The sequence below is a fragment of the Ictidomys tridecemlineatus genome, chromosome 5 (assembly GCF_052094955.1).
Source record: "Ictidomys tridecemlineatus isolate mIctTri1 chromosome 5, mIctTri1.hap1, whole genome shotgun sequence".
NCBI classification, from domain to species: Eukaryota; Metazoa; Chordata; class Mammalia; order Rodentia; family Sciuridae; genus Ictidomys; species Ictidomys tridecemlineatus.
The window spans coordinates 137,165,366-137,189,132 of NC_135481.1; the positions used below are offsets into that span (position 1 = coordinate 137,165,366).

Sequence of the window (23,767 nt, forward strand, 5' to 3'; positions counted from 1 at the left end):
GCTTTGATTTGCATTTCCCTGATGGCTAATAATATTGAGTATCTTTTCATGTTAAGAAGGTGAGTGAATTGCCTGAAGCCATCCAGCAACCCACGTGGGAATCAGAACTTGAATCTAGAGGAGAGATTCCTGGGAAAGGGAGATGGAAGTCCTGGGAATTAGCCAAAGTTCTGCCACTTGTTGTTGGGTGAACTTGCACAAATGATGTCCCTCTTGGGTTCTCAAATTCATCAGGAGATAGACATCCCTAGATAATTATAATATTAATAATGTACTGAGGCTCCATGCCAAGGAAGGACTTTAAGTATAACACCTCTAACTCTTTCAATAACTTTATAAGTTAAGGACAAGCTTCATTACCAGAAAAGGAATTGGAGACTTTGAAGCCAGTAACTGAGGACACTTGTCTTGGACATGTGAAGAAAAGGCCAGAAACCCATGCTCTTTCCATTCTACATCTCCAAATCTATTACCCTCCTTGAGCCTCAGTTTCCTCACCTGTAAAAGTCCAAAAACAATTAGGCACAGTGGCCTTCAGCTGAAATCCCAGCGACTCCAAAGGCTGAGGCAGAAAAATTGCAAGTTCGAGGTCAGCCTCAGCAAATTAGAGAGTCCCTAAGAAACTTAGCGAAATGGTGTCTCAAAAAAAAACAACAACAACAAAAAAAACTGGTATGTAGCTCCATGGTAAAGCGCCCTGGGTTCAATCCCTAGACAAAAACAAACAAACAACAACAACAACAACAAAAAACCCAACAACAAAACCAAAGTGAAAGGCAAGTAGAGGAGATTAATTTATTGTGAGGCGCTTTTACTGTATGACCACTATGTGCTAACATGTTGTCAGTACTGGACACTGAGTATTGAGCTCAACATGATAAATACGATCCTGATACACGAGGAGCTCACTATTAAGGAGAAAACAGGAAGAAGATGGTTTTTTAGATGGCAAAATGGAGTAAAGAATTATTATTATTATTTGGTACCAGGAATCGAACTCAGGGGTGCTTAACCACTGAGCAACATCCCCACCCCCTTTTTATTTTCTGTTTTGAGACAGGGTCTTTTAAGTTGCTTAGGGTCTTGTTAAATTGCTGAGGCTGGCTTTGAACTTATGATCTTCCTGTCTCAGCCTCCCGAGTCGCTGGGACTACAGGCGTGCGCCACCGTGCCCAGTTTATGAAGGATTCTTATTCGTGTATTTGAAGTGTGTCCTGCTGGTACACGGGTACTTCCACAGGAGAGCGGATTGGTGCCCAGGTTAGGACACCAGGTTAATATTTTCTTGGCAGTCACCAAGCCTCTATGACTTCCCCTCCTCCCGACGCCAGGGTCGCTACAACATTTCTCAGCTGAACGGGGCCGCGCTCTCCCCACTTCCCGTCTCGCTGGGCATAACTTCCGGTGTGTAGCGGAAGCCCGGTCTGTGGCCGCGGGAGCCCGGGACCCATAGGCATGGCGGGGGCGGGGCCGGGGGAGGTGCGCACGGATCTGGCTGTGGCGTCCCTCGCCCCGGCCCCTTGAACCAGAAGCCGACAGGTGAGGACTTCTGCTTTTTGGTACATTCTCCAAGCCCGTCAGACCGTCCGCGGCAGTTTCTCTCCGCACCGAGCCCCTGGCGACCCCCGCCCTCTCTAAGAATTCCCTTCCCATCGAGCTTTTCTTCCCGGGGGCGCCTCTTTGGGCACGCGTGTCCGACCCTTGGCGTCCTATTGTTGAGTTGGAAGCCGTCGCCTGGAGTTGAGGGATGTGTGTACATGGGGGAACTGAGACCCCCTAGGCGGAAAGGACTTTGTGTCACACTTGGGTTGCCCGATTCAGCCAGGCTTTCCCAGCTTCTTTCATTTCATAACAAACCGAAACGCCTAGTGCGCGACCCTGGGTGGACTGAGACAATCGAGGTGGGAAAGTAGACGAAGTTATTTCCTGTCTGGAGGATAGCGGGAGACTCAGACATTAAACACAACCATGCAAGTGAAAGTATAAATACAAGTTGTGACAGTTACTCTAGGGAAAACATCGATGAGTCCTAATTTAGATAGGTGGTCAGGGAAGATCTCTTGAAGGAGGTGACACGTCTTTAAGGGATAACTTGAGAAATTATAGCAAGGGCAGGGAGAATACATTTTAGGCCAGGGAATGTTCCTATTGGGTGCCCGAGTTTGCAGAGCACTTGGCATGAGGCAGGTCCAGTTCTTAAGAAGAAAGCTTTGCTCCGTGTCAAGCACTGTGATTGGCGTGCAGAATGTGATAGTGTTTGTGTAGAGCTCACCACCTGGTGAGGGCTTTAAGCATAAGTAAAATATACAGGCAGAGTTGCAGGTGAAATAGTGCGATGAAGGAGAGAGGTGGTTAACATATGGGGATTTTATCTAATGGAAAAGTGAAGGAAGACTTCCCTGAAGAAGTGATGATTAAGCTGATATCTGAAATAGGAGTTAGCAAAGCCAGAGGAACTTCTGTAAAGGGCCACATAGTAAATGTTTTAGACTTATATGGTCTTTGTCTCAGCTCCTTAGCTGTCCCTTCATAGGGCAAAAGCAGCTATGAAGGGATATGTAAATGAATGGTTATGTCTGCCTTTCCATGAAACTTTATCTACAAAAACAGGGAGGCAGGTTAGATTTGGTCTGAGAGCAGTAATTTATGAAGCCCCTCTTGTAGTCTAGATTAGTATATATTTTATATCCTTATCCAGTTATATAACTTATGTATATGATTGAAACAGTTTTACAAAGCAGTTTGTTACTGTATATATAAAGTTTTTTTGGGGGGGAGGGGACATGACATCAAACCCAGGCCCTAGCACCCCCTCCCCATTGTAGTTTTGATTTGAAGTTCTTTGATGATTAATTGTCATCACCGAGCAAATTGTCATTCATTTGCTTTTTGGCCATTTGTACATTATAGGGCTGAGGATGTAGCCCTGTGGCAGAACACTTGCCTAGCTTGTGCAAGATCCTGTGTTTGATCCCTGTTACTACAAAAACAAACAAACAACAACAACAAAAACAGAGGGGGGGAGGAGGGAAAATTGTATTTTATTTAAAAAAAAAATTGTGTTTTTTTTTTTTTTTCCCAGTACTGGGGACTGAACTCAGGGGCATTTTACCCCTGAGGTATATCCTCAGCCCCTTTTAAAGTTTTTGATACAGAATTTTGTTACGTTGTCAAGGCTAGCCACAATGGGTTCCTCCTTCCTCAGCCTCCTGATTTGCTGGGATTACAGGGATGGAACACCATACCTGGCCTACTTTGTCCATTTTTAAATTGAGTTTTATGATTTTTTTTTTGTTGTTGAGTTTTAAAAGTTCTGTGTATATTCTGGATTTCAGCTCCTTGTCAGTTACACGATTGGCAAATATTTCTTTTCATTATGTAGGCTGCCTTTTCACTTGTTGATTGTGTCCTTTGATGTGCATATGTTTTAAAGTTTGAAATGTTCCCATTTGTTAGTTTTTGTTTATGCTTTTGATATACCAAAAAAAAAAAAAAAAGAAAACTGCTCAGACCAAATGTTACTAAGCTTCCTTTTACGTTTTCTTTTAGGAATTTTATAGTTATAGACCTTACGTTTAGGTCTTTAATCCATTTGTGGTTAATTTTTGTAAATGGTATAAAGGTCCAGCTTCATTCTTTCACATATGAATATCAGATTTTCCCAGAACTATTTGTTAAAGAGACTGTCCTTTCCCTATTGAGAGGTATCAGTATGGTTGTCAAAGATCGTTTAATATGTGAGAGTTTATTTTCAGGATCTCTATTTCATTGGCTTATATCTATTTTTATGTCAGTATCGTGCTTTTTTGGTTATTGTGGCTTTGTAACATGTTTTAAAATCAGGAAGCATGAGTCTTCCAACTTTGTTATCTTTCAGCGTTTTGGCTCTTTGGTATCCCTTGAGATTTCATGAATTTATGTTTTTACAATATTTTTACATTGCAATTTTGATAGAAATTGCATTGGAATTGTAGAGTGATTTAGGTAATAGGACCATTTTAATAGCCTGGTAAATTTTTTTTGTTATATGAATGCACATTGAATGCCATTCTTTTTTTTGGGAATATCTTTCTTAAACTGTTCAAATTTGATTCACTTGTATTCTATTGAACATTGTTATTAGCTGAGCATACTTGGGAGGTATTCCTTGTCAACTCCATCCCTCAAACCTGTTTCTAGGCTTAGAAGTGTCAGAACTATTTCCTGACTATAATCTGGGAGCACAAATTGATGGTCACTCTCATCTCAGGGGCTCCTAGGTTCAGGATAGAAATCTGTTTCACTCGTGTATTGTTGGAGTCTGTAAACAAGTCAAGATGACACCTGGCATTTTGCCAGAGAGAGTGGTCTGTGAAGTAACGCCAGTGAGCCATTAAGTGTGGAGATTCCTTATTGGTTGACTGCTGTATCTAGTTTATGTTAATTAAGATAAGCTGTGTGTAAAGTATATATACCGCTCCGGTCCTACAATAAACGGCTCCCACTCCAGCTGTATCGATGTACACAAGTTGTTCATCACCCCCTGGTTATTTTGCCCAGCCAGCTGGGCTGCGGCAGTGTATCTTTACATTTTGGTAAATTTTGTTTTATTTTCTTGACTTCTACCTTACTTTTCTGGGCAGAGATGTGATAATGGATCATCATGTTTCCACTATTAAACCTCGAAGAATCCAAAACCAAAATGTCATTCACCGATTGGAACGGCGGCGGATCAGTTCAGGCAAGGCAGGTACTCATTGGCACCAGGTTCGAGTGTTCCACCAGAATGTCTTCCCTAACTTTACAGTTGTCAACGTTGAAAAACCTCCTTGTTTCTTGCGTAAATTCTCACCTGATGGACGCTACTTTATTGCTTTTTCTTCTGACCAGACATCTCTTGAAATTTATGAGTACCAGGGCTGCCAGGCAGCAGAGGACCTATTGCAGGGATATGAGGGGGAGATCCTATCCAATGGCAATGACCAGAGGTCAGTCAACATCCGGGGCAGGCTTTTTGAACGATTTTTCGTCCTGCTGCACATTACAAATGTAGCAGCCAATGGTGAGCACCTGAACCGGGAGTGTAGCCTCTTCACTGATGATTGCCGATGTGTGATCGTGGGCTCTGCTGCCTACCTCCCGGATGAGCCTCATCCTCCTTTCTATGAAGTATATCGGAACAGTGAATCAGTGACCCCAAATCCACGGTCCCCTCTAGAGGACTATTCCCTCCACATCATTGACCTTCACACTGGCCGCTTATGTGATACGCGCACATTCAAGTGTGATAAAGTGGTCCTGTCACACAACCAAGGGCTGTACTTGTATAAAAACATCCTGGCCATCTTGTCTGTGCAGCAGCAGACCATCCATGTCTTCCAGGTGACTCCTGAAGGCACATTCATTGATGTGCGGACCATTGGCCGCTTCTGCTATGAGGATGACCTGCTCACTGTGTCGGCTGTTTTCCCTGAAGTACAGCGGGACAGTCAGACAGGCATGGCCAATCCCTTTAGGGATCCTTTCATCAACTCCCTAAAACACCGGTTGCTGGTATACCTGTGGCGCCGGGCAGAACAGGATGGTAGTGCAATGGCCAAGAGGCGCTTCTTCCAGTACTTTGACCAGCTGCGGCAGCTGCGTATGTGGAAAATGCAGCTTTTGGATGAAAACCATCTGTTTATCAAGTATACCAGTGAGGACGTAGTGACACTGCGAGTCACTGATCCATCTCAGGTATGGGGTGAGCTCTCCCCTTTACATTGTCAATCTTGGCAAAATGGGAAGATTTCTCCGTTTGCCTATAGCCAGTCCCTCAGGGATACACATCTTAGACTGAATGTTGCCATCCCAGAACTCAGACAGAATCAGCTCCATTTTTGTTTTGCCACATATATTGATCTGGACACATGAAAACTAAATCTCAAACTATTGACATATAGGTAGTCCACTCTTTGGTTATTGTCCTAATTGTTTGGCATAGCATTTTCAGCACTCTTGAGATGGAAGCTCAAATGCTGTAAGTTCAGGGTTTGACAACCTAGGGATAATCCTGTCTTGATTTTGAAAGGCTGTGCTTATGGGACTGGCTGATTTTGGTTTTGGTAATGAGATGAGCTATCCATGCAAAAATGAAATTCCCCTAAAACTCTAACCTTGCTATCCTGCTTAAGTAGTTAAAGTCAATTTAGTTCTCAATAAAATTCTTTTTGTAAGGTAGCTATTAGATAATTTCATTTGATACAGTTTGGAACTTTACCCTGACCTTGCCCATGTATTAAAACATAGGTGGTAGATCAGTGGAAAGATCAAAGGGAATCCCAGATTCCCACTCCACCATGAGAATCATCAGGAATGCAGGTCTGAAGGAATTTGAGTCGGGGTGACAGATGTTGGTAGGTGGAGAGGCATTTCTCAAAAGGGAATAAGGGGATATTATGAGCACAGAAATCGCTAAGATTATGGAGTTGAAATACCATGTGGAAATTCAGGGTGCTTTGAGCATATAGACCAAGTAAAAGACCAATCTTTTTTGTACCTTTGCTCTCCCTGCCCCATTCTTCTATTTCCAGATTGCCTCCTTAGGTACTAGTTTGGAAATTCAGAACATCGAGCCAACTAGTAAACCAGGAAGCCAGCTGAGTCTGGCTTCTCTCATTGACCTGCTATTTAAAGAAACTGTATAGGGCTTTGTTCCCCAAGCCCTTACCAGCCTCCTGTGGTAAAATATCTTCCAATAGTTTTCTTTTGAATCAGAATTTGTATATTCTAAAAAAGCAGAATAATATAGCTGATTATTTTTTTGATTCTTATGATGAACTCACCCATTTACCACTTAAGCTTCTAGTTCACCTTATGTGTCATGGGAGATTGGTGGTACAGTCCTTGACTTCTATTTCCTTTTGTCCTTAATTTCCTAGTTTGCCCCAGAGGGAAACCTGGTAAATGTTTGTGTAATTTTATATTGATATAATTATGAGATTCTGGTAAAGCCCTGATATGATCAAAGTGTTGTCCTGGTCTATAGAAAGGACATGAATTAACCTTTTATTTAGGTAAACCTATAATTACCTTTTTATTTTGGAGGGAATAGGTTGTCTGATTATTGCATTTGAGATTATCCTTTTTTCTGTTGCTAACTGGTGATTTATATTTTTCTGGTAGCTACAGTAAATTGTAACTGGAAAGCTTCTAGGGCTCTGTCCTTTGCTTACAGAATTTGTAACTCTAAACCCAATCTCCTTGCCCCAGTTGTCCTTACTGTTCCCCCAGTTTAATTTGATAGGTTCCAATAAGGTTGATGAGTAAAAAATGCATCCAGACACAAAGCCTTAGTAACATTATGGGTATTATTCTCACGTTACCTCCAGTCTCTTTAATTTACAGCCAAATTTAATTCCAGGTGACTGAAAAAGCCATGTAATAGAAACTCTGGGAAGAATTAATTACTAGTAAAACAGGTGCACCTAATGGCTCTAGAAATTGGTAATGGAGATTTAAACAGAGGAGAGTGAAATACTAATCCTGGTGTTCTGAAAACTTCTAGAGTCCTGTTGGAAGCTTGCAAACTAATCCATTCTGCTACATTCACAGTGACAAAAAGTAGGTACTACTGGAGCTTCCTGTTAGAGCACTGTACTGGAGATTTGAAGGAAGAAGGCTAGTCACCTAGAGGCCCATTCAGAAAAAGCAGTAACTGCCATCTATGGCATTTGAATGCTTTTCAGGTTCCCCCTCTGATCTTAATTGCTACAAATCTCAAATGCATCTTACAAATGCTCTTGACTGAAGGAACATTTATGAAGAAAGAAATGGAAAATGCCTCTCTGATTTTTCATTTGTTCAGCAGTAGTATCCTGCGTGGATGCAACTTGCCCAGGCAGTTTTAGCACACAATGTACTTAAGGCGTCTCTCTGCATGTTAGAAATATTAAGAAGGAAAAATAAATGCCCCTAAATTGAACTTTCAACTGTACACATACAAGAGAAAATCATTTGCCAACAGGCAGCCCCAGGCTGCAAATCACTTTCTCAGCAGGAAAGAAAATTAAATCTGGCATTTTAAAGCTTTTTTTTTTTTTTTTTTTTTAAATCTCAGGATGGGTTGGGGAGCAAGAAGGGAATAAACACTTGGAAGGAAAAATATTGAATGTGCACAGTTTGAAATGAATGAAAACCTTTCTATACATAATATTCTGGCAACTCAATAATTCTAGCAGCAAAGATGCAATTGGGAAATCTGAAAATATTGAGACTCTTTATTGATAAGGCCACTAATGTTTCTTCCTTTCCCAGAACCACTGGCAGCCATGTTTCTACTGTAGTGCTAAAGCTGAGGATTTTGCTTCTTTTGTTTGGGTGGCATGAATTTTAAGCCAACTGATAAGTTTCTAGGCATGTCATTACATTTGGCTGTCCCATACCTCTCTCTCTACCTCCATAGGCATCTTTCTTTGTAGTGTACAATATGGTGACAACTGAAGTGATTGCTGTGTTTGAGAATACATCGGATGAGCTTTTGGAACTCTTTGAGAACTTCTGTGATCTCTTCCGTAATGCTACCTTGCACAGTGAAGTCCAATTTCCCTGCTCAGCTTCCAGCAACAATTTTGCAAGGCAGATCCAGCGCCGGTAAGCTGTACCACCAAGCTTCACAAGCTTGACTTTCCTTTAGAAAAATTGTTGGTAGGCCAGTAGTCATTTCCTCCAGGACACCCCCCTTCTCTGTCTATCTGGCCTTGGTTAGGTGTACCTGTTGTAACCAATCCCTTGTGTCATGCTGACTTCTCTCTCTTTCAATACTTGTGGAATTTGTGCATCATTATATAGACTCTTTCTAGAGTGTATGTAAGCTGTAGATAGTGTGTCTGTTTATTTATTACTATATCATCAGTGGTGCACTGTTGAACACTTTAATGTTTGTTGAATGAATGAATAAGGAAATCATTTTAGAACTTTTGCTTAAATATGGTGTGTTGAACACATGAATCTATTTCTCTTTCACTACAAAACTCTCTCAAAATGACAATAAAGAAATTAGAGGTGTGAACCTTAAAGAACATAGAGAATGAGAGAACAGACAGTTGGACACAAGATATTAACAAAATTTTGGAGGCTGAAGAGCCAGGGGATGAGTGAAAACTGACCTAGCATACCTCAGGGAGAAAGACTTAAGGCTTCTGAGCTTAGTTATCAAGAAACAAGCCTGCCTTAGAACACAGAGCTCCAAAAAGGGTCAGAGATTGGAGGAGGCTCTAGGTCCCTCCCAGGGTACCTGTGAGGTGGGTTGAAATTAGAATTGTCAGACTCTCTAAAGCCCTTCCCTAAGCCTTCAGCAGCCAAAATAATCTTCCCCTACCTTCAAGAAGGGTTTCAAGTTTATTCTCTGGACATAGTAAACCAGAGAGGCTCTGGTCTTCATGAGACAGCGCTGACAGTGGGGTGAAACATCAAGCTTAAAACAGAAATTAAGTGAAAGTTGACATACTGAAGGGTAAGATACCTATTCTCTTTTCCAGATATGATGTACAGGTTTATGTCCCATGCAGGAGATTTTTCCCTAAGGAAATTGACCACTCCCAAGAAGAGACCTTCAAGTATTGATACTTGGAGTTCCTTCACCAAATACCCTGGCCATCCTAAATTGATCCATACCAGTTAGCAAGGTCCTCTTATGAACCAGAGCTTCTAATAATTATGTTAGTTCATTTTCAAGAAAGAAATAGTTTCTTTGGGCTAAGGACCCAAACTAAATCTTGTGCTAGTCAAATAGGACCTCAAATACCTTAATTGTTCTAACCTTAATCAGGTATGGAAGATATTTGCCTTAGTTTCCAAGATGGGTCAAACCACAATAAGTGGTTAAATCAAATTAAGTATTACTGCTACTGGGAAAAAATGAGCAAAGCAGGTATCGTAAGTTAGTGGCCTCATATTTATATTAAAAGGATAGTATTCAACTGGAAATAGAGAGAGATTGATGTTCAGACAACTAACTTGCCTATCCTTTTTCTCTGGTGCACACAAATCTTTTGCCTTATTAGCATCTCTACTCATTTAGAAGAGTTTTTGGACATGGCTCAGATTCTGCTTTTTTCACTGTGGAATGAACTCTTTCTTTTATTTATTTGCAGTACTAGGGATGGAACCTAGGAATCTTCTTGTTTCAAAATTAACTTATTTATTTATTTTTTATTTTGAGACAGGGTCTTGCTAAGTTCCTTAGGGCCTTGCTATGTTGCTGAGGCTGGCCTTGAACTTGCAGTCTTTCTGTCAGCCTCCCCAGCTGCTGTGATTACAGGTGTGTGCCCCTGCACCTGGCCAAAATTAACTTTTAAATTAAGCAGATCATTAAATTCAAAAGGTGGGTACACTCAGAGACGTCCCTGAGAGGTAAGCTTCATTAGGGTAGGGATTTTTGTGTATTGTATTCACTACCGTATTTGCAGCACCAGGGCCAATGTCTCATTTGGGAGGAGCTCATATATATCTGTTGAATGAATGGAGCATCCAAAAAGTAAAGGAAACTATTTTCTGAAAAGTATTTCACAGTGCCTCTGGAATTAAGAACTGCAGGAGATGCCTGGAGGAGAAAATAAAGAGAAAAATTGTATATTTTAGTGCCGGGTTTCTGTTCTCGCGACTAAAAGGTTCAGGTGTCACTCTAGTTAAACTGGGCTAACTGGGCTGCATGAAATAACCACACAAGAGACACAAATACCTTTTTCTTTGGGGTTGCTGTGACGGCTCCTCTGACCTTAAGGGTCTGCAGAAAGAGAGAGAGCGAGAGCATGTGCTGACCCCTTTTATTGAGGAGAAGCTATTCAAATGAGGCAAGGGGTCAGGTTTCAGGGGGCTGAGTCTGTCTTCATGATGTCCACTGTCAGCAGGTTGACTGACACCTGAGTAGGCCACACCCAAGGGCACAGTAAAAGAAGGGGTCACACACAAGGCACTTCCATGGAAGATTCTATCCTAAACAGGGCAAGGGGTTATATTACAAAGGAACAGGTGAGCATAGCTTCACCCATGGGGCTGTAGCAAGACACACCCATTTCTGTGACTGAGCGCCTCAGCACCCAGCTAGGGAGTGTAACTCAGTCACCCGTAAGGTTGTCCTCCCACATTTTAGCTCAGTGATCTTCAAAATAATTTTTCTTCATATGATCAAAGGATTTTTAAGAAATATAGGTAACCTTCACAGTTTTTAATTGATCTCTAATTTTTTTAACTATTACTACTAAAATTAGTTTTAGAGGATACTATTCTCAGTCTATATTGAACATTAACATTTAAAAATAAAATAATTGCCAGGCATGGTGGTGCATGCCTATAATCCCAGCAACTAGGAGGTTGAGGCAAGAGGATTCCAAATTCAAGGCCCGCCTCTGCAGCTAGCAAGCCTGTGCAATTTAGTGAGACCCTATTTCAAGACAAAAAATAAAAAGGACTGAGATGGTAGCTCAGTTGTAAAGCAACCCTGGGTTCAATCCTCAGTACCAAAAATAAAATAATAATAATAATAAAATTATTGTTTGATTCCCAGAACCATACACACACATGCAGAAATAATAAAATCATTATGGCATTCTTTTTTTTTTTTTTTTTTTTTTGCACAAAGCCAACAGGGTTATGAGATCTTTTATGTAGTTCAACATAGAAGGTGACACCAAAGTAACTGAAGTTACAGTTTGTGTGCCTCCATCTCCCACCCCTATATTCTGATCCAGTGGCTGCCAAAGACAGAAGGGGTGAAGTAGGGTGCTTGATCATGGAGAAAGTTGCTGTGGTTGGCCCCCACAGATGGGAAAAGAAAAGGTCTCATTTCTTCACAATCTGAATGACATCCTCGTCCTCCAATGTATGGTCGTTACCCACTTTCTGTGGATTGTGTTTCACAGAGAGACCCCAGACCAGAGCGTATTTAAATTCTTTGATAAGATTTTTGTGGATCTTCATGCAGAAATCCTTCACCGTGGTCCTGGAGTAAGGCAGCACCACTGGAGATGTGTAATCTGGTAACTGGCCTTTGGGTTTGGTGTAAATTCTCACTAGTTTCAAATAGTCCCAGATCTTTTCTAACAGGTCATCAAAATTCCAGCGGTGATGGGCAGAGATGGGTACACAGTGAGGCACTTTATAGATGATATCCAATTCCTCAATGGAGATTTGATCGATTTTATTTAATACATAAATACAAGGAATATAAACCCTGTTTCCTTCCACCACATCAATGAAGTCATCAGCTGTGGCATTACTAGGCAAAGTCACATCAGCATTATGAATTTTGTATTTAGCAAGAATGCTCTTCACAGTTTCAGCATCCAGCTCACTCTGAGGGCAGGTAGCTGTGAGATTAATGCCTCCTTTATCTTTCTTCTTAAAGCCAATGTTGGGAGGTTTACTATTCAAGCGAATACCAAAGCCTTCCAATTCATTTTCAGTTACCTTCTTATGTCCTAGTGGCTTCAGGACTTCCAGAACAATCAGGATCAAATTGCATGCTCAGGTCACTGCAATAACCTGACAGCCCCTACCTTTCCCATCCTTGGCACCTTCAATGATACCTGGGAGTTCCAGAAGCTGTTTTTTGGCACCTTTGTATGTGATGACACCAGGCACAGTAGTTAGGGTAGTAAATTCATAGGCTGCCATTTCAGAATATACCCCAGCCAAGTTACTCAGTAGTGTTGACTTCCCCACAGATGGAAAACCCACAGACTTAATTCGAGATCACCAGTGTTGGCCACATCAAAACCTTCTCCTGGCCCACCACCTCTACCACCTTTTGGAGTAATGAGTTCTCTACGAAGCTTAGCAAGGCGAGCCTTAAGCAGCCCTAGGTGGTGTGCTGTTGCCTTGTTCTTTTGAGTCCGAGCCATCTCGGCTTTGATCTCTGCGATCTTTGCTAAAGTGCTACTCATGGTGGCGAGTCTTGGGGGTACAGCACAATCTCCCATTATGGCATTCTTTTGGATAATCAAAGGACTGTATCTATCATAGTAATTTGATGTTCAAGTTGTTTGATATAAGAAATATAGAGCAAATTATTCCCATTATCTTGGAAATTTTACACTGTTTCTTCCTATTTTCAAATTCATATATTATTCCATCTTAACCAAATAAGTGTATCCCAATATAATATATTTTGTTGACTACCCTGTCATACTTGATTCACTAAAAATATAATGTATATGTAAATAGAAATTATTTTTCATTTCGTATGAACACTAGACTCTAAATGCTAAATTTTATGGTACTCTTTTCTTAATAATCTTTTGATAAAAAATGGAAGAACATGGGCCCATTGTCAGAATTAAAAAAAAAAAAGATAATCAAGGATCATGAATCATTTCCTTTATCTTAAAAGAGAACAAAACAACAGTATAAGGAATAAAGGGAATCAGGGACTTAAAATTTGTTAGATGAGGAACTCTCCAAGGACATAGAATAAAAAGATAAGGAATATAGGGCAGAAACAGTTAAAAAAAAAAAAAGGGATCTGCCCATGAGGACCAGGATATGGCCCTAAATTTTTCTAATTCCAGAAGAATAGAAAAAAATGAAGGGGATGAACTCATATGAGCATTTTTTAGTACTGAGGGATATAACTTTCCCAATTGGCAGGGCCATCCAGTAGTTACTGGAACTGATTCATTGACTGTGTTTTCATGAAAGCTGAGTTAAACTTTCAGGAATTTTTGCAAGCCTATCGATAAACATAGCCATTATTAAAAATTATTTCATAGTTATTGATTCCTTATTTTTCCATAATTGGTGCTCTCAAGGTTATTTTTATCTTATATGTATGGTAAAAGCACTATATAATGATGTGCCATGGCTGATCTCTTGACAACTCCATTTGATGATGTCACATTATTACCTTGAAATTGACCACAGCAGGAAATTTTACACCACAGAAATTGGCATGTGCTACAAATCATGATTTTTCCCCCAGAGAAAAATTAATAACCTTTATCAGCATACCACTGAATCTGTCAGCTACCCAGTACAGTCAGTGCACTGAGGCATATCATTATGAAATTTTAGAACATTTAAAATAAGGGAAAATTGTAAAACCTTTCAGAAAGAACATTTCTATGTAAAAAAAAGCAAGCTAGATGACATTGGATTTATTAATAGCAATATTGAAAGATTTAAGCTACTAAAATCATTCTCTCAAAATTTTATGAAAAAGGGAATTTCTATTCTAGAATTTTATATTCAAATAATAGAGTAGAATAAGGATGTTTTCAGATTTGTAAGATTCAAAAAATTACTTCCTGTGTACTTTTTCTGAGGAAGCCTTAGGAAAATATATTTCACCAGTAAAACACAAAGGAATGGTATGCAGGAAATGGAGAGTCAGATACTGGAGAGAGGCTGACAGAATTCTGAGGATGACAGTAAAAGGAAGTTGCAGGATGGCAGTCCAGTAGTCAGACCAGATGGCAACAAGAGCATGGAAGATTGCAAGAGAATATATCCCAGGAGAAAACAAAATTGTGATAATATCTGGGGTTTTGAATATATTAAGAAATTATCACAGGACTGGGGATGTAGCTCAGTGGTAGAGTGCTTGCCTAATGTGCCCAAGGTCCTGGGTTCAATCTCCAATCAACACACACAGAAAATTGTCAGTTCTGTTCTAGTGGGGTTGTCAGTGGTATTTGAGTAAAAGCTTTTTAAGGAGATTAGGGAGCAAGCCATGTGGATGTGAGTAAGAAGAATATACCAAAGAAAGTAGGAAATCTAAACATCCTGAGATGTTTCTGATGCATTTGAGGCACACCAGGGTGACCAGGGTGGCTGGATTGGAGAGGGAATCAGAAACCAGATTGGGGGGGCTAGGTAAAAATGGCCATTCTATGGCTTTGACTTTCACTGTAGATAGATTGTACAGTTTGAACAGAGGAATTATGTAGTCTCACTTAGGTTTAACAAAATCACTTTGACTGCTTACATTCTGGTGTAAGAATAGACTGGAGGGCTATAGTAGAAGCAGAGTGACATCAGCAAAGAGAGTATTGCAAAGATCCAATAGATAAAATTGTTACATTGTTTCCTGCCACAGACTTAAGGTTGGTTGGCTTCCCCCCGCCCCCACTATCACTGATATCTCTCAGGCACATAGAAAAGTGCCTGGCACATACCAGATCTTCTGTAATTATTTGTTGATTAACAGGTAGCTTAACTGGGTGCAGTTAACATGTGCAATAGTGTACACATGTAATCCCAATGATTTGGGAGCTGAGGCAGGAGGATCCAAAGTTTGAGACCAATTGGGCAATTAAGCAAGACACTGTCTCAAAAAAAAAAAAAAATTGGGGGGGAATTGTTCAGAATCCATTGGTTTCAGTCCCTAGTACACCTCTTCAAAAAAACAAAACAAAAACAGGGTGGTAGCACTGGGCTAGAAAGTGATTGTATTCTCGAAGTAGTTTGAAGTTAGAGACCAGTAGGTTAGTGAAGGATGGGATGTAGGTTATTAAAGGGCAGAGTCAAATATGATTCTAATGTTTTTTACTTGGTCAGCTTGCAAGAGAGTTGCCATTAAACTGTAGTGGCAAAACCTGTGGATGGACCAGATTTGAGAGAGAAGATAAGGTTCTATACGTGAGAGGTTTAGTAGTTTGTCAAAATAGAGTGTTAATTGTGTCAGAGCCACCTGACAGGTAATAAGGACTGATAATTAAATATTTTTAGTAGAGATCACTAGTGAGCTTGGCAAGAACAGTTTCAGTTAGATGGAGGGGGTGAAAAACTGGGTATGTTTAAAGAAGAATAGAGGCTTGGGGCGTAGCCCAATGGTAGAGCATGTGCTTAGCATGCGTAAGGCTCTGCATTCAATCCCTAGCACTCCTGCCACCTCCTTCCACCACCAAAAAAAGGAACCAGGGAGGAAAAAGTTGGAGAAAATTTTTTAAAAAAGTATTTTTGTAAAGGAGAGCTGAAAAGTAAGTGGCTCATTAGATGAAGAGGAAAATGTTTTTATTTTCCTTATTATTTTGGTACTGGAATTGAACCCAGGGGTGCTTAACTATCGAGCCACATCCCCATCCCTTTTTTATATTTTATTTAGAGATAGGGTCTCTTTTGAGTTGCTTAGGGCCTGCTAAGTTGCTAATGCTGGTTTTGAACTCGCAATCCTCCTGCCTCCCAAGCTTGTGGGATTACAGGTATGCCCACTGCTCCTGGCCTTATTTTTTAAATGGGAGAAAAAGATGGCAAGTTTATATGCAGATAGAACTGATCCTGTAGAGAAGGGGGAAACTGACATTTGAAGCAAATGGAGAAAGAATTGTGTTAAGTATATGAGAGGGGAAGAGATCTGATGCCCACGTAAAGTGACTGGACATTTATATAGGGACAGACGTAGGGCACATGTGCTGGTGATGGTTTTGAAAAGTTCTGCTTGCTTCTATTTATCACTAACAAAGTAAGCAATGCCATTAGTTGAGAGGGTGCATGGAGGGGATGAAGTCATGGGAGAAAATGGGAGTCCTGGCTGGATTCTGGAAGTGTAGTACAAATGCCCGGCAACAGTAAGGGCCCACATGAGGTTCCTGGTCATATGTTTAAAGTGAACATTCCTGTATGCTTTTCTCTAGCCACAGAGAAAACTGAGTGGACACAGACCTGGAATAGGCAGAGTTGAGTCATGGTTTTTCTAAGCAAGTATGACAAAGGAGAGTTCAAGATTGTTGAGAATGAGTGTGATGGAGTGATTTTCAAGATCATGGACTACAGACAGGTTAAGGAGGAAAGGGAGGACATGACGAAGGTGTTGGATGGCAAAAAGTAGTAGACTATACATCCCATGGGGTTGAACAATTATTGAGGTAGGGATGAAGAGGGTAGGAGCTATAAAGATAGGAGAGAAGATGGTTGAAGAATGTGTTAGCCTAGCTGAGACTACAGAAGGGTTGTAGTCATTGTTAATGATGAGGTTGAGGGTGGGAAATGGGAACAACTGAGGCTGGGAGGAGATCAGGGCACTAGGAGTCTTTGGTGTTAGAAAGATTATGTCTGACAATTTTGAGACTACATAGAATTAAGGGAGGTTGATTGGACAGTGACATTGAGCCAGGAGTTAACCTGGCAAAGATGTTAGAGAGTGGCTGCTTCATCATTTAGGAGGGAGCATGGAGAGTGGAGGAGGTGGGTACTGCTGCAGAACAAGAGCTGTTTCAGTCTAAAGGCTATCATAGAGGCTTTGACCCACGATAATTACAAGACCTAAGCCAGCCTCCATCATTTTACCTTCTGAAGTCAGATATATGTTTCTGTCTGTCACTGTTTTCTGGAAACTGGTGTTTCTGCAGGATTGTATTTAGCTCATTCTTAAACTGTATTTAAGCATAGAGTAATTTGTCCAAAAGTTTGATGGAAACTAACTTATAACCAGTCCCAAGAAGAATTAAAAGCTGTTTCAGTATTCCCTGCTCTTTACTTCTCCTCTACTCACTATTGAGGATATTAAGTTCTTGAATTTTTTCCCCTAGTTGAGCTTTTATCAAAAGAGTAGAGTTGGGTGTGATGGCGCATGTGTGTAATCCCAGCGACTTGGGAGACTGAGGCTAGAGGATCGTGAGTTCAAAGCCAGCCTCAGCAACTTAGAGAGGCACTGAGCAACTCAGTGAGACCCTGTCTCTAAATAGGGCTGGGGACATAGCTTAGTGGTTGAGCACCCCTGAGTGTAGTGCCCGGTAAATGCCTCCTCCCCCACCCCAAAAAAGAGTAGAAATAGTTATTATAGAACAGTAATAATTTATCTTAAACTGGTTTGAGTGCCTTTGTTAACTTTTCTAAAGTAATATAATGTTCCCCATTTTTGTTTTCTGCATTTTAAGAGTATTCTGTAGCTAGCCAGTCTTATGGTATATGAGAGAGTCCTAACTTTATTTGATATCTGGAATTTAATATTTATTTACAGAGTGAGTGGTTTTTAGATGTGTTTTTCAATTTAAAATCCAAGGTTGCTGCTAGGAAAGCCTTCCTCACTGGTGCTGTGTTTTAGGTTCAAAGACACGATTATAAATGCCAAGTACGGAGGGCACACAGAGGCTGTGCGCCGGCTGCTGGGTCAGCTCCCCATCAGTGCACAGTCCTACAGTGGCAGCCCCTACCTGGATTTGTCTCTCTTCAGCTACGATGACAAATGGGTGTCAGTCATGGAGCGACCCAAGACTTGTGGAGATCACCCCATCAGGTACTTTGTCACTGCCACAGTAGCATACTGCTCAAGGGCTGAAGACAGCCTGCTTTCTGTCTTCTCTTCTTCCTGAACATCATTCCATTGTGACTGCCTCTGCTTGTACTGGTGGATTAGACTGAAAGGGTAGGCTGTATATAATGGACTGAGTGCTTTGATCATGTAGGTACTAGTCCTATAAATGAACTACTCCTATCCTTTGCTTGCCATCAAAACATCTAATTCAGATAAATGTTTTTTGTTTTAAAGGTATCTGGGGAAAGGATATGTGTACAGTAATGTGCTTTTACTGTACTCTGTGCTAAAGGAAGAGGAACTGGCACTAGGGGGTTTTTTCTGGGAGGAGGGAGTATATCCCTGGAGCCCTAAGCTTGGAAGGTGTTTTCACATAGAAGCCATGGTTGGTAGAGATTTATGGTAGATGTCTTTCATTATTCAGCTTTATTATGAATTAAATGGATCTGTGTGGTGTATTCTGCTTAATCACTGTTTTATAATATTTCCTTTGGGAGATTGCAGTCAATTCCAAAAACGAGTTCAACTTTTTTTTTTTTTTTTTTTTTGAATCATGGAAAGTTTTAAACTTATACAAAAAGTGAGAGAATATGATGACTTTCCATGTACCTTTACCCAGTTTCAGCAGGTACCAACTCATGACCAGTCCTTTTTCATCTCTTCCTACTACAACAACATCCTTCCCTTTCCACTGTCACCCCAGATTATTTTGTAGCAAATCACAGTAATCCTAGCATTTTGTCCCTAAATATTTCAGGGAGTTCTAAAAAACAAAATTTAAAATAACAACAACAAAAATTCTTAATATCATCTCATCTTAAGGAAATTAATAAAAAGTTATTAATACTACCAAATATCTGGTCAGTTTTCACTTTGCTGTGTTGCAACTATTCTTACTGCTTATTATTGTGATTATGGTTACCATCATATTTTGTTTATTCTTTGTTTTAGTCAGTATCTAAACAAAATTCATGCATTGCATTTGGTAACTGTTCCCTTAAATCTTTTTCATTCTGCATTCTACTTCCCTCTTTTATTTTCCTTGCAATGAAATTGTTGAAGAAACCGTGTTTGTTCTGTAGTATTCCCATATTCTAGATTTTGCCCATTGCATCCCTGGGGTAGTGTTTACTATATTTCTCATTCCCCCCTACTTCCTGTGCTGGTCATTAGTTTTAGAAGCTCAAACAGCTCACTTTAAATTACAAGCCCTTTGTGTGTTGGGGAGTGTGGAGTAGGGTTAATGTTAATGTGCTTTTACTCATAAAAGCCCATAATGGGCCTCATTTGATATAGTCATGTAGCAGGAGACATTTCTGTCCTTTCTGACTTCTCTGCCTTCTCGTTTGAAAACATGAACCCAACTAACACATCTGGCAGTGCCATTGTTTTTGACAAAGGGGTTTTCTTCTTGTTCTTATTTTTTTTAATTCAAAATGAGAAATGTAAGGATTAAGGTATTTGAAGAGGTACTCTAGCACTTTTATTCTTTATTGTCTGTTCCATTCTAGTGTTTGTCAGTATGCGTGTTTACATACATTTATATTGTCGTAATTATGATTAGTGTCACACTTTGTAGTATTTTCTAAACAATTTTCCATCTTCTTGCACAGTCCTCATAATTACAGACTTAATGATGTCATATTATTTAATCAAGTAGATGTGTCATAATTTATTTATTCCCTTAATGCTGAGCACTTATGCCATAGTAGCTGACTTTAACCAAGTAACTATTTACTTTATTTAAATTCTGAGGATATGAATTCTTGGGAATGGGATTATTTTGTCAAAGCCCATCTTTAGGTAGGCTTACATTTTGCTTTCTAAAAGGGAAATTATAGAGCTTTTAATTCAAGGTCGTTCATTTCTAGAACTTGTCCCCAATTCAGCTCCTAGCCTGCCAATTATCTCTAGTTCCTCAAACCAAAAGTCATTTATTTTGCAATTGGGAGGATTAATGTATGGGAGCATAATTAGTCTCACTGTACTGGAGGAAAAATTAAGCCGGGCGTGGTGGTGCATGCCTATAATCCCAGCAGCTTAAGCTAGCCTTAACCACTGTGAGGTGCTAAGTAACTTGGTGAGACCCTGACTCTAAATAAAATAAAAGATAGGGCTGGAGATGTAGCTCAGTGGCCAAATACCCCTGGGTTCAATCCCTGGTACAAAAAAAATAAAAAAAAAAATTAAAAACTGCTTAGCATTTTGTGTGTGAAAAAGAAGAACCTTCCAAAATAATTTATTCTTAAAAATGAAAAACAAAAAAGGTAGACTTAGAGCTGCTTTGTCCTATGTGGTAGTTGATACCTGCCTGTGGTTATTGGAGCACTTAAAATGAGATGAGTCTGGGTTGAGATGTGCTCAAATGTCAAATACACACAAGATTTCAAAGATTTAGTTAAAAAATGAGAAATATAGAGACTGGGGTTGTGGCTCAGTGGTAGAACACTTGCCTGGCATGTGTGAGGCCCTGGGTTCAATCCTCAGCACCACATATAAATACATAAATAAAGTGAAAAAGCCATTGACAACTAAAAAAAAAAGGGGGGGGAAATATAAAAATGGGAAGTATATATATTTTTGTTGAACATAGGTTGAAATAACAATATTTTGGATAATTAGGCTCAATAAGATATTTTATTATAACTAATTTCACCTTTTTCTTATTACTCTTTTAAATGTGGCTACTTGAAAATTTAAAGTTACACATGTGGCTTAGATTTGTGGCTTGAATTTTATTTCTAGCCCTGACCTAGACAGTGTTTAGGCAGCAGCTTCTGGAAGCCGAGAGGCTATGATTAAGAGTGTAGTAAGGGTCATCTTGGGAAAGAGAAATAACCAGTGACTCAGGACATTAGTAAAATCTCTCTGCCCCCAAAATGAATTGAGTATACCTAGGGGATTTTATAGATTGATAACCTGGGGCTGATGTATGAGATTTCATTAATGAGGTAAAACAAATGACTTGCTGTATCCCCCACTGTCTAGATTTTAAGGTGGTAGTGAATGTCAACATGATCCTCTCTTTCTGTCTCCTTTTTCTATTTAGGTTCTATGCCCGGGACTCTGGCCTGCTTAAGTTTGAGATCCAGGCAGGCTTACTGGGCCGCCCCATCAACCACACAGTGAGACGCCTCGTTGCCTTCACCTTTCACCCTTTTGAGCCTTTTGCTATTTCTGTGCAGAGGACTAATGCTGAGTATGTTGTCAACTTCCATATGCGACACTGCTGCACATAGGTGCGTGACCACAGCCAGGTTATCTGGCCTTCCAGGACTTTGCCCTCTGCTCATTTCAGTGGATTAGAGTACATGTTGCCAACTACCAGCTCTGTGGGTTTTGTACTGGTATACCTCACATGGAACAGAGCCAGGGAGGAGCAGGGGCTGAGCATAATGGATTTGTTTACTGTATACAATACTGCTACTGATTGATTTGAAATCCTTTTGCTTTTTCCCTGTGGGAATGCCCAGCATTAATTGAGTCCATTTAATTTGTATTTAGCATTTTATTGCTGTGAAGATAAAAGCATTACAGCTTAACTCCTTTCATGTCACTTCTTTGGCATTATGGTATGCAGCCCAAAGCAGGTAAATCTTGTTCATAAGAACTGTGTACAATTTTCCACTTACCCAACAAGCAGAACTATCTTTATAATAAAAAATTAAAGCCTTGGTATTTTCTTACTTAAACATATCTTGTCTGATGACTGCCTTATGTTCCCATCGCACAATGGTTTTTGAGTGCTTGGGTTCCAGGAGGGACTGGAAGAGGCGAGAGTCCTTGATGCAGCAGCTGCCCTGGGAGCGTAAGAGGTGAGTGCCAGCATGGAAGACATTTACTTCCAGGATTCTTTCCCTCCCCAGGGTTTTCTCCTGGTAATTGTTACAGCTGGAGGAGTGGGGCATAATTGTGTGTTCTCATGTGGAAGCATGCTCGTGTCTGTACCATCTGTGTCATGCAGGTGGAAGAGCTAGCAGCCCTTGTTGGCCATAGTAGAAACAAACACTGAGTAGCACGTATTGTCCTTCCATTAGTGGGAGCTGGTAAACTCTAGGTGTCCCTAAAGAGATCAAACTGGTTGTCCCTGTGACTGAGCTGTCACAGCTATACTATAGACAACTGCTGGCCCCTGGCCTGCGTCCTTCTGTCACATTTTTAACCAGTCTCCTCTGGAGAGCTTCTCAAACTATTTATGTTTTCATCTGCATAATGCATCCCCTGGTAATATAGTCAGTCTGTTTAGCGACATCTGCCTTTGAAGGTAACTTTGAAATGTTGAGTTGCAAAGCAGGCTGTGAAAGGAGCCATGGATACAAACAGCTGGATCCTTTATTCCCTGTGCCTTTGGGAATGTAAAGACTGATAAGAGATGCTGACCCCCACCAAAAGACAATATGGTTAATTTCATCAATATTGAACAGCTAAATCCATTCCCATTCAACCTTTAACACAAGATTTGAGCAACTACTATGAGTCAGGTAGCTACTATGCACAGATGCTAAAGATAAGGAGAGAAATTGATTCTTGTAATACAATATAGTTAAAGCTCTAGTAATGTCTCTCTGAGGATAATGGAAGGAGATGGAGTAGAGGCAAAGAAAGAAATACTGGGGAAGGGGCACTGAAATTGGATAAATAGGAGTGCATTGTGTAGTTCAGGGTAGAGGATATTTCAAGGAAAAACTACATGTACAGAGGCAAAAAAATGAAAAGGCCTTAAAGGTGGTAGCCTGGCAGATAATCTAATAAGTCTACATGAGCTGGGGTGGAGAGGCAGGCTGACTGAACAGGTAGGCTGCCCCGATATCATGAGAGTTCTTGTGCATAGTGCTAGCATTTTACATTGTGGAAGGCATAACATGAATTTCACAAAGGTAACTTTGAGCAGAATGGAAAGTGGTGGGAGTGAACTAGAGAGAGAGGGAGGCCAGGTAAGTCACTGGTGGTCATCTAGAGGAGAAAAGGAGGGTTTGAGCAACATCCCTGGGCATCTCTGGATGGGTGAAATACTTTGTAAATCATGATGAGCTTTGGTTCCAGTAGTGCAAGTGGTCAAATCATGTATGAACAGCAGTCCTATTCTTGTGTTCAACTACTTATTTCCCTAGGAGTCTGATCATGTGTTTGTGAGGCCACACTAAAAAGAGGGAGGTCAGATAGGCAAGGGCAGCACTTAACTCTTTCTGAACCCCACCACAATCAACTTGAGACTCCACTGACACCTCTGGCCCCTGACCCAAACTGGGTTAATTAGAGGGTTAAATTACTGGAACAAGAGGCCCCTCTAGGCAGTGATTCAAACAAGATTGGACTTTGGTTTTCTTTCTGTCCCTCTAGTCAACTTAGGGCAGATGTTCAAAGTTCAAAGTGGTTCTTTGACACACTGCCTTTCAAAGTCCTGAGGTCTTTTTTTCTCTGCTGTCCTCTGTGGCATCTTCCTGGGAAGAGAGTGAAAGAGCATGAAGGAAGCTGCCTGGTCACAGGCTCCTGTCTGTCCATTAGTGACATACGTTACTTCTGATTCACAGTCCATGGGAGATGTCTCCTTAACCATAT

At 40.5% G+C, this 23,767-nt stretch overlaps 1 protein-coding gene and 1 pseudogene across 2 annotated transcripts; one reads left to right on the forward strand and one right to left on the reverse strand.

Annotated features, from left to right (window-relative positions):
• The first annotated feature begins 1,407 nt into the window (after positions 1 to 1,407).
• Det1 (DET1 partner of COP1 E3 ubiquitin ligase) lies at positions 1,408 to 21,900 on the forward strand. 2 transcript variants are annotated; one of them, XM_005320121.5, is made up of 5 exons: positions 1,408 to 1,539; positions 4,623 to 5,715; positions 8,423 to 8,610; positions 17,999 to 18,190; positions 21,258 to 21,900. In XM_005320121.5, the coding sequence occupies exons 2-5, from the start codon at positions 4,633 to 4,635 to the stop codon at positions 21,445 to 21,447; spliced, it is 1,653 nt and encodes a 550-aa protein (XP_005320178.1). In that variant the 5' UTR covers positions 1,408 to 1,539; positions 4,623 to 4,632; the 3' UTR covers positions 21,448 to 21,900. The 2 variants fall into 2 exon arrangements, with proteins under 2 accessions (XP_005320178.1, XP_077907319.1); XM_078051193.1 differs by lacking the exon at positions 17,999 to 18,190.
• Positions 11,729 to 12,903, reverse strand: LOC101967353 (developmentally-regulated GTP-binding protein 1 pseudogene; annotated as a pseudogene).
• Positions 21,901 to 23,767: the final 1,867 nt, after the last annotated feature.

Excerpts from the sequence above, each read along its gene's own strand:
- Det1 (XM_005320121.5), top strand. The coding sequence starts at position 4,633 with ATGGATCATCATGTTTCCACTATTAAACCTCGAAGAATCCAAAACCAA. Across the intron at positions 5,716-8,422 it reads GAGTCACTGATCCATCTCAG|GCATCTTTCTTTGTAGTGTA; the intron begins GTATGGGGTGAG and ends CTACCTCCATAG. Across the intron at positions 8,611-17,998 it reads GCAAGGCAGATCCAGCGCCG|GTTCAAAGACACGATTATAA; the intron begins GTAAGCTGTACC and ends GCTGTGTTTTAG.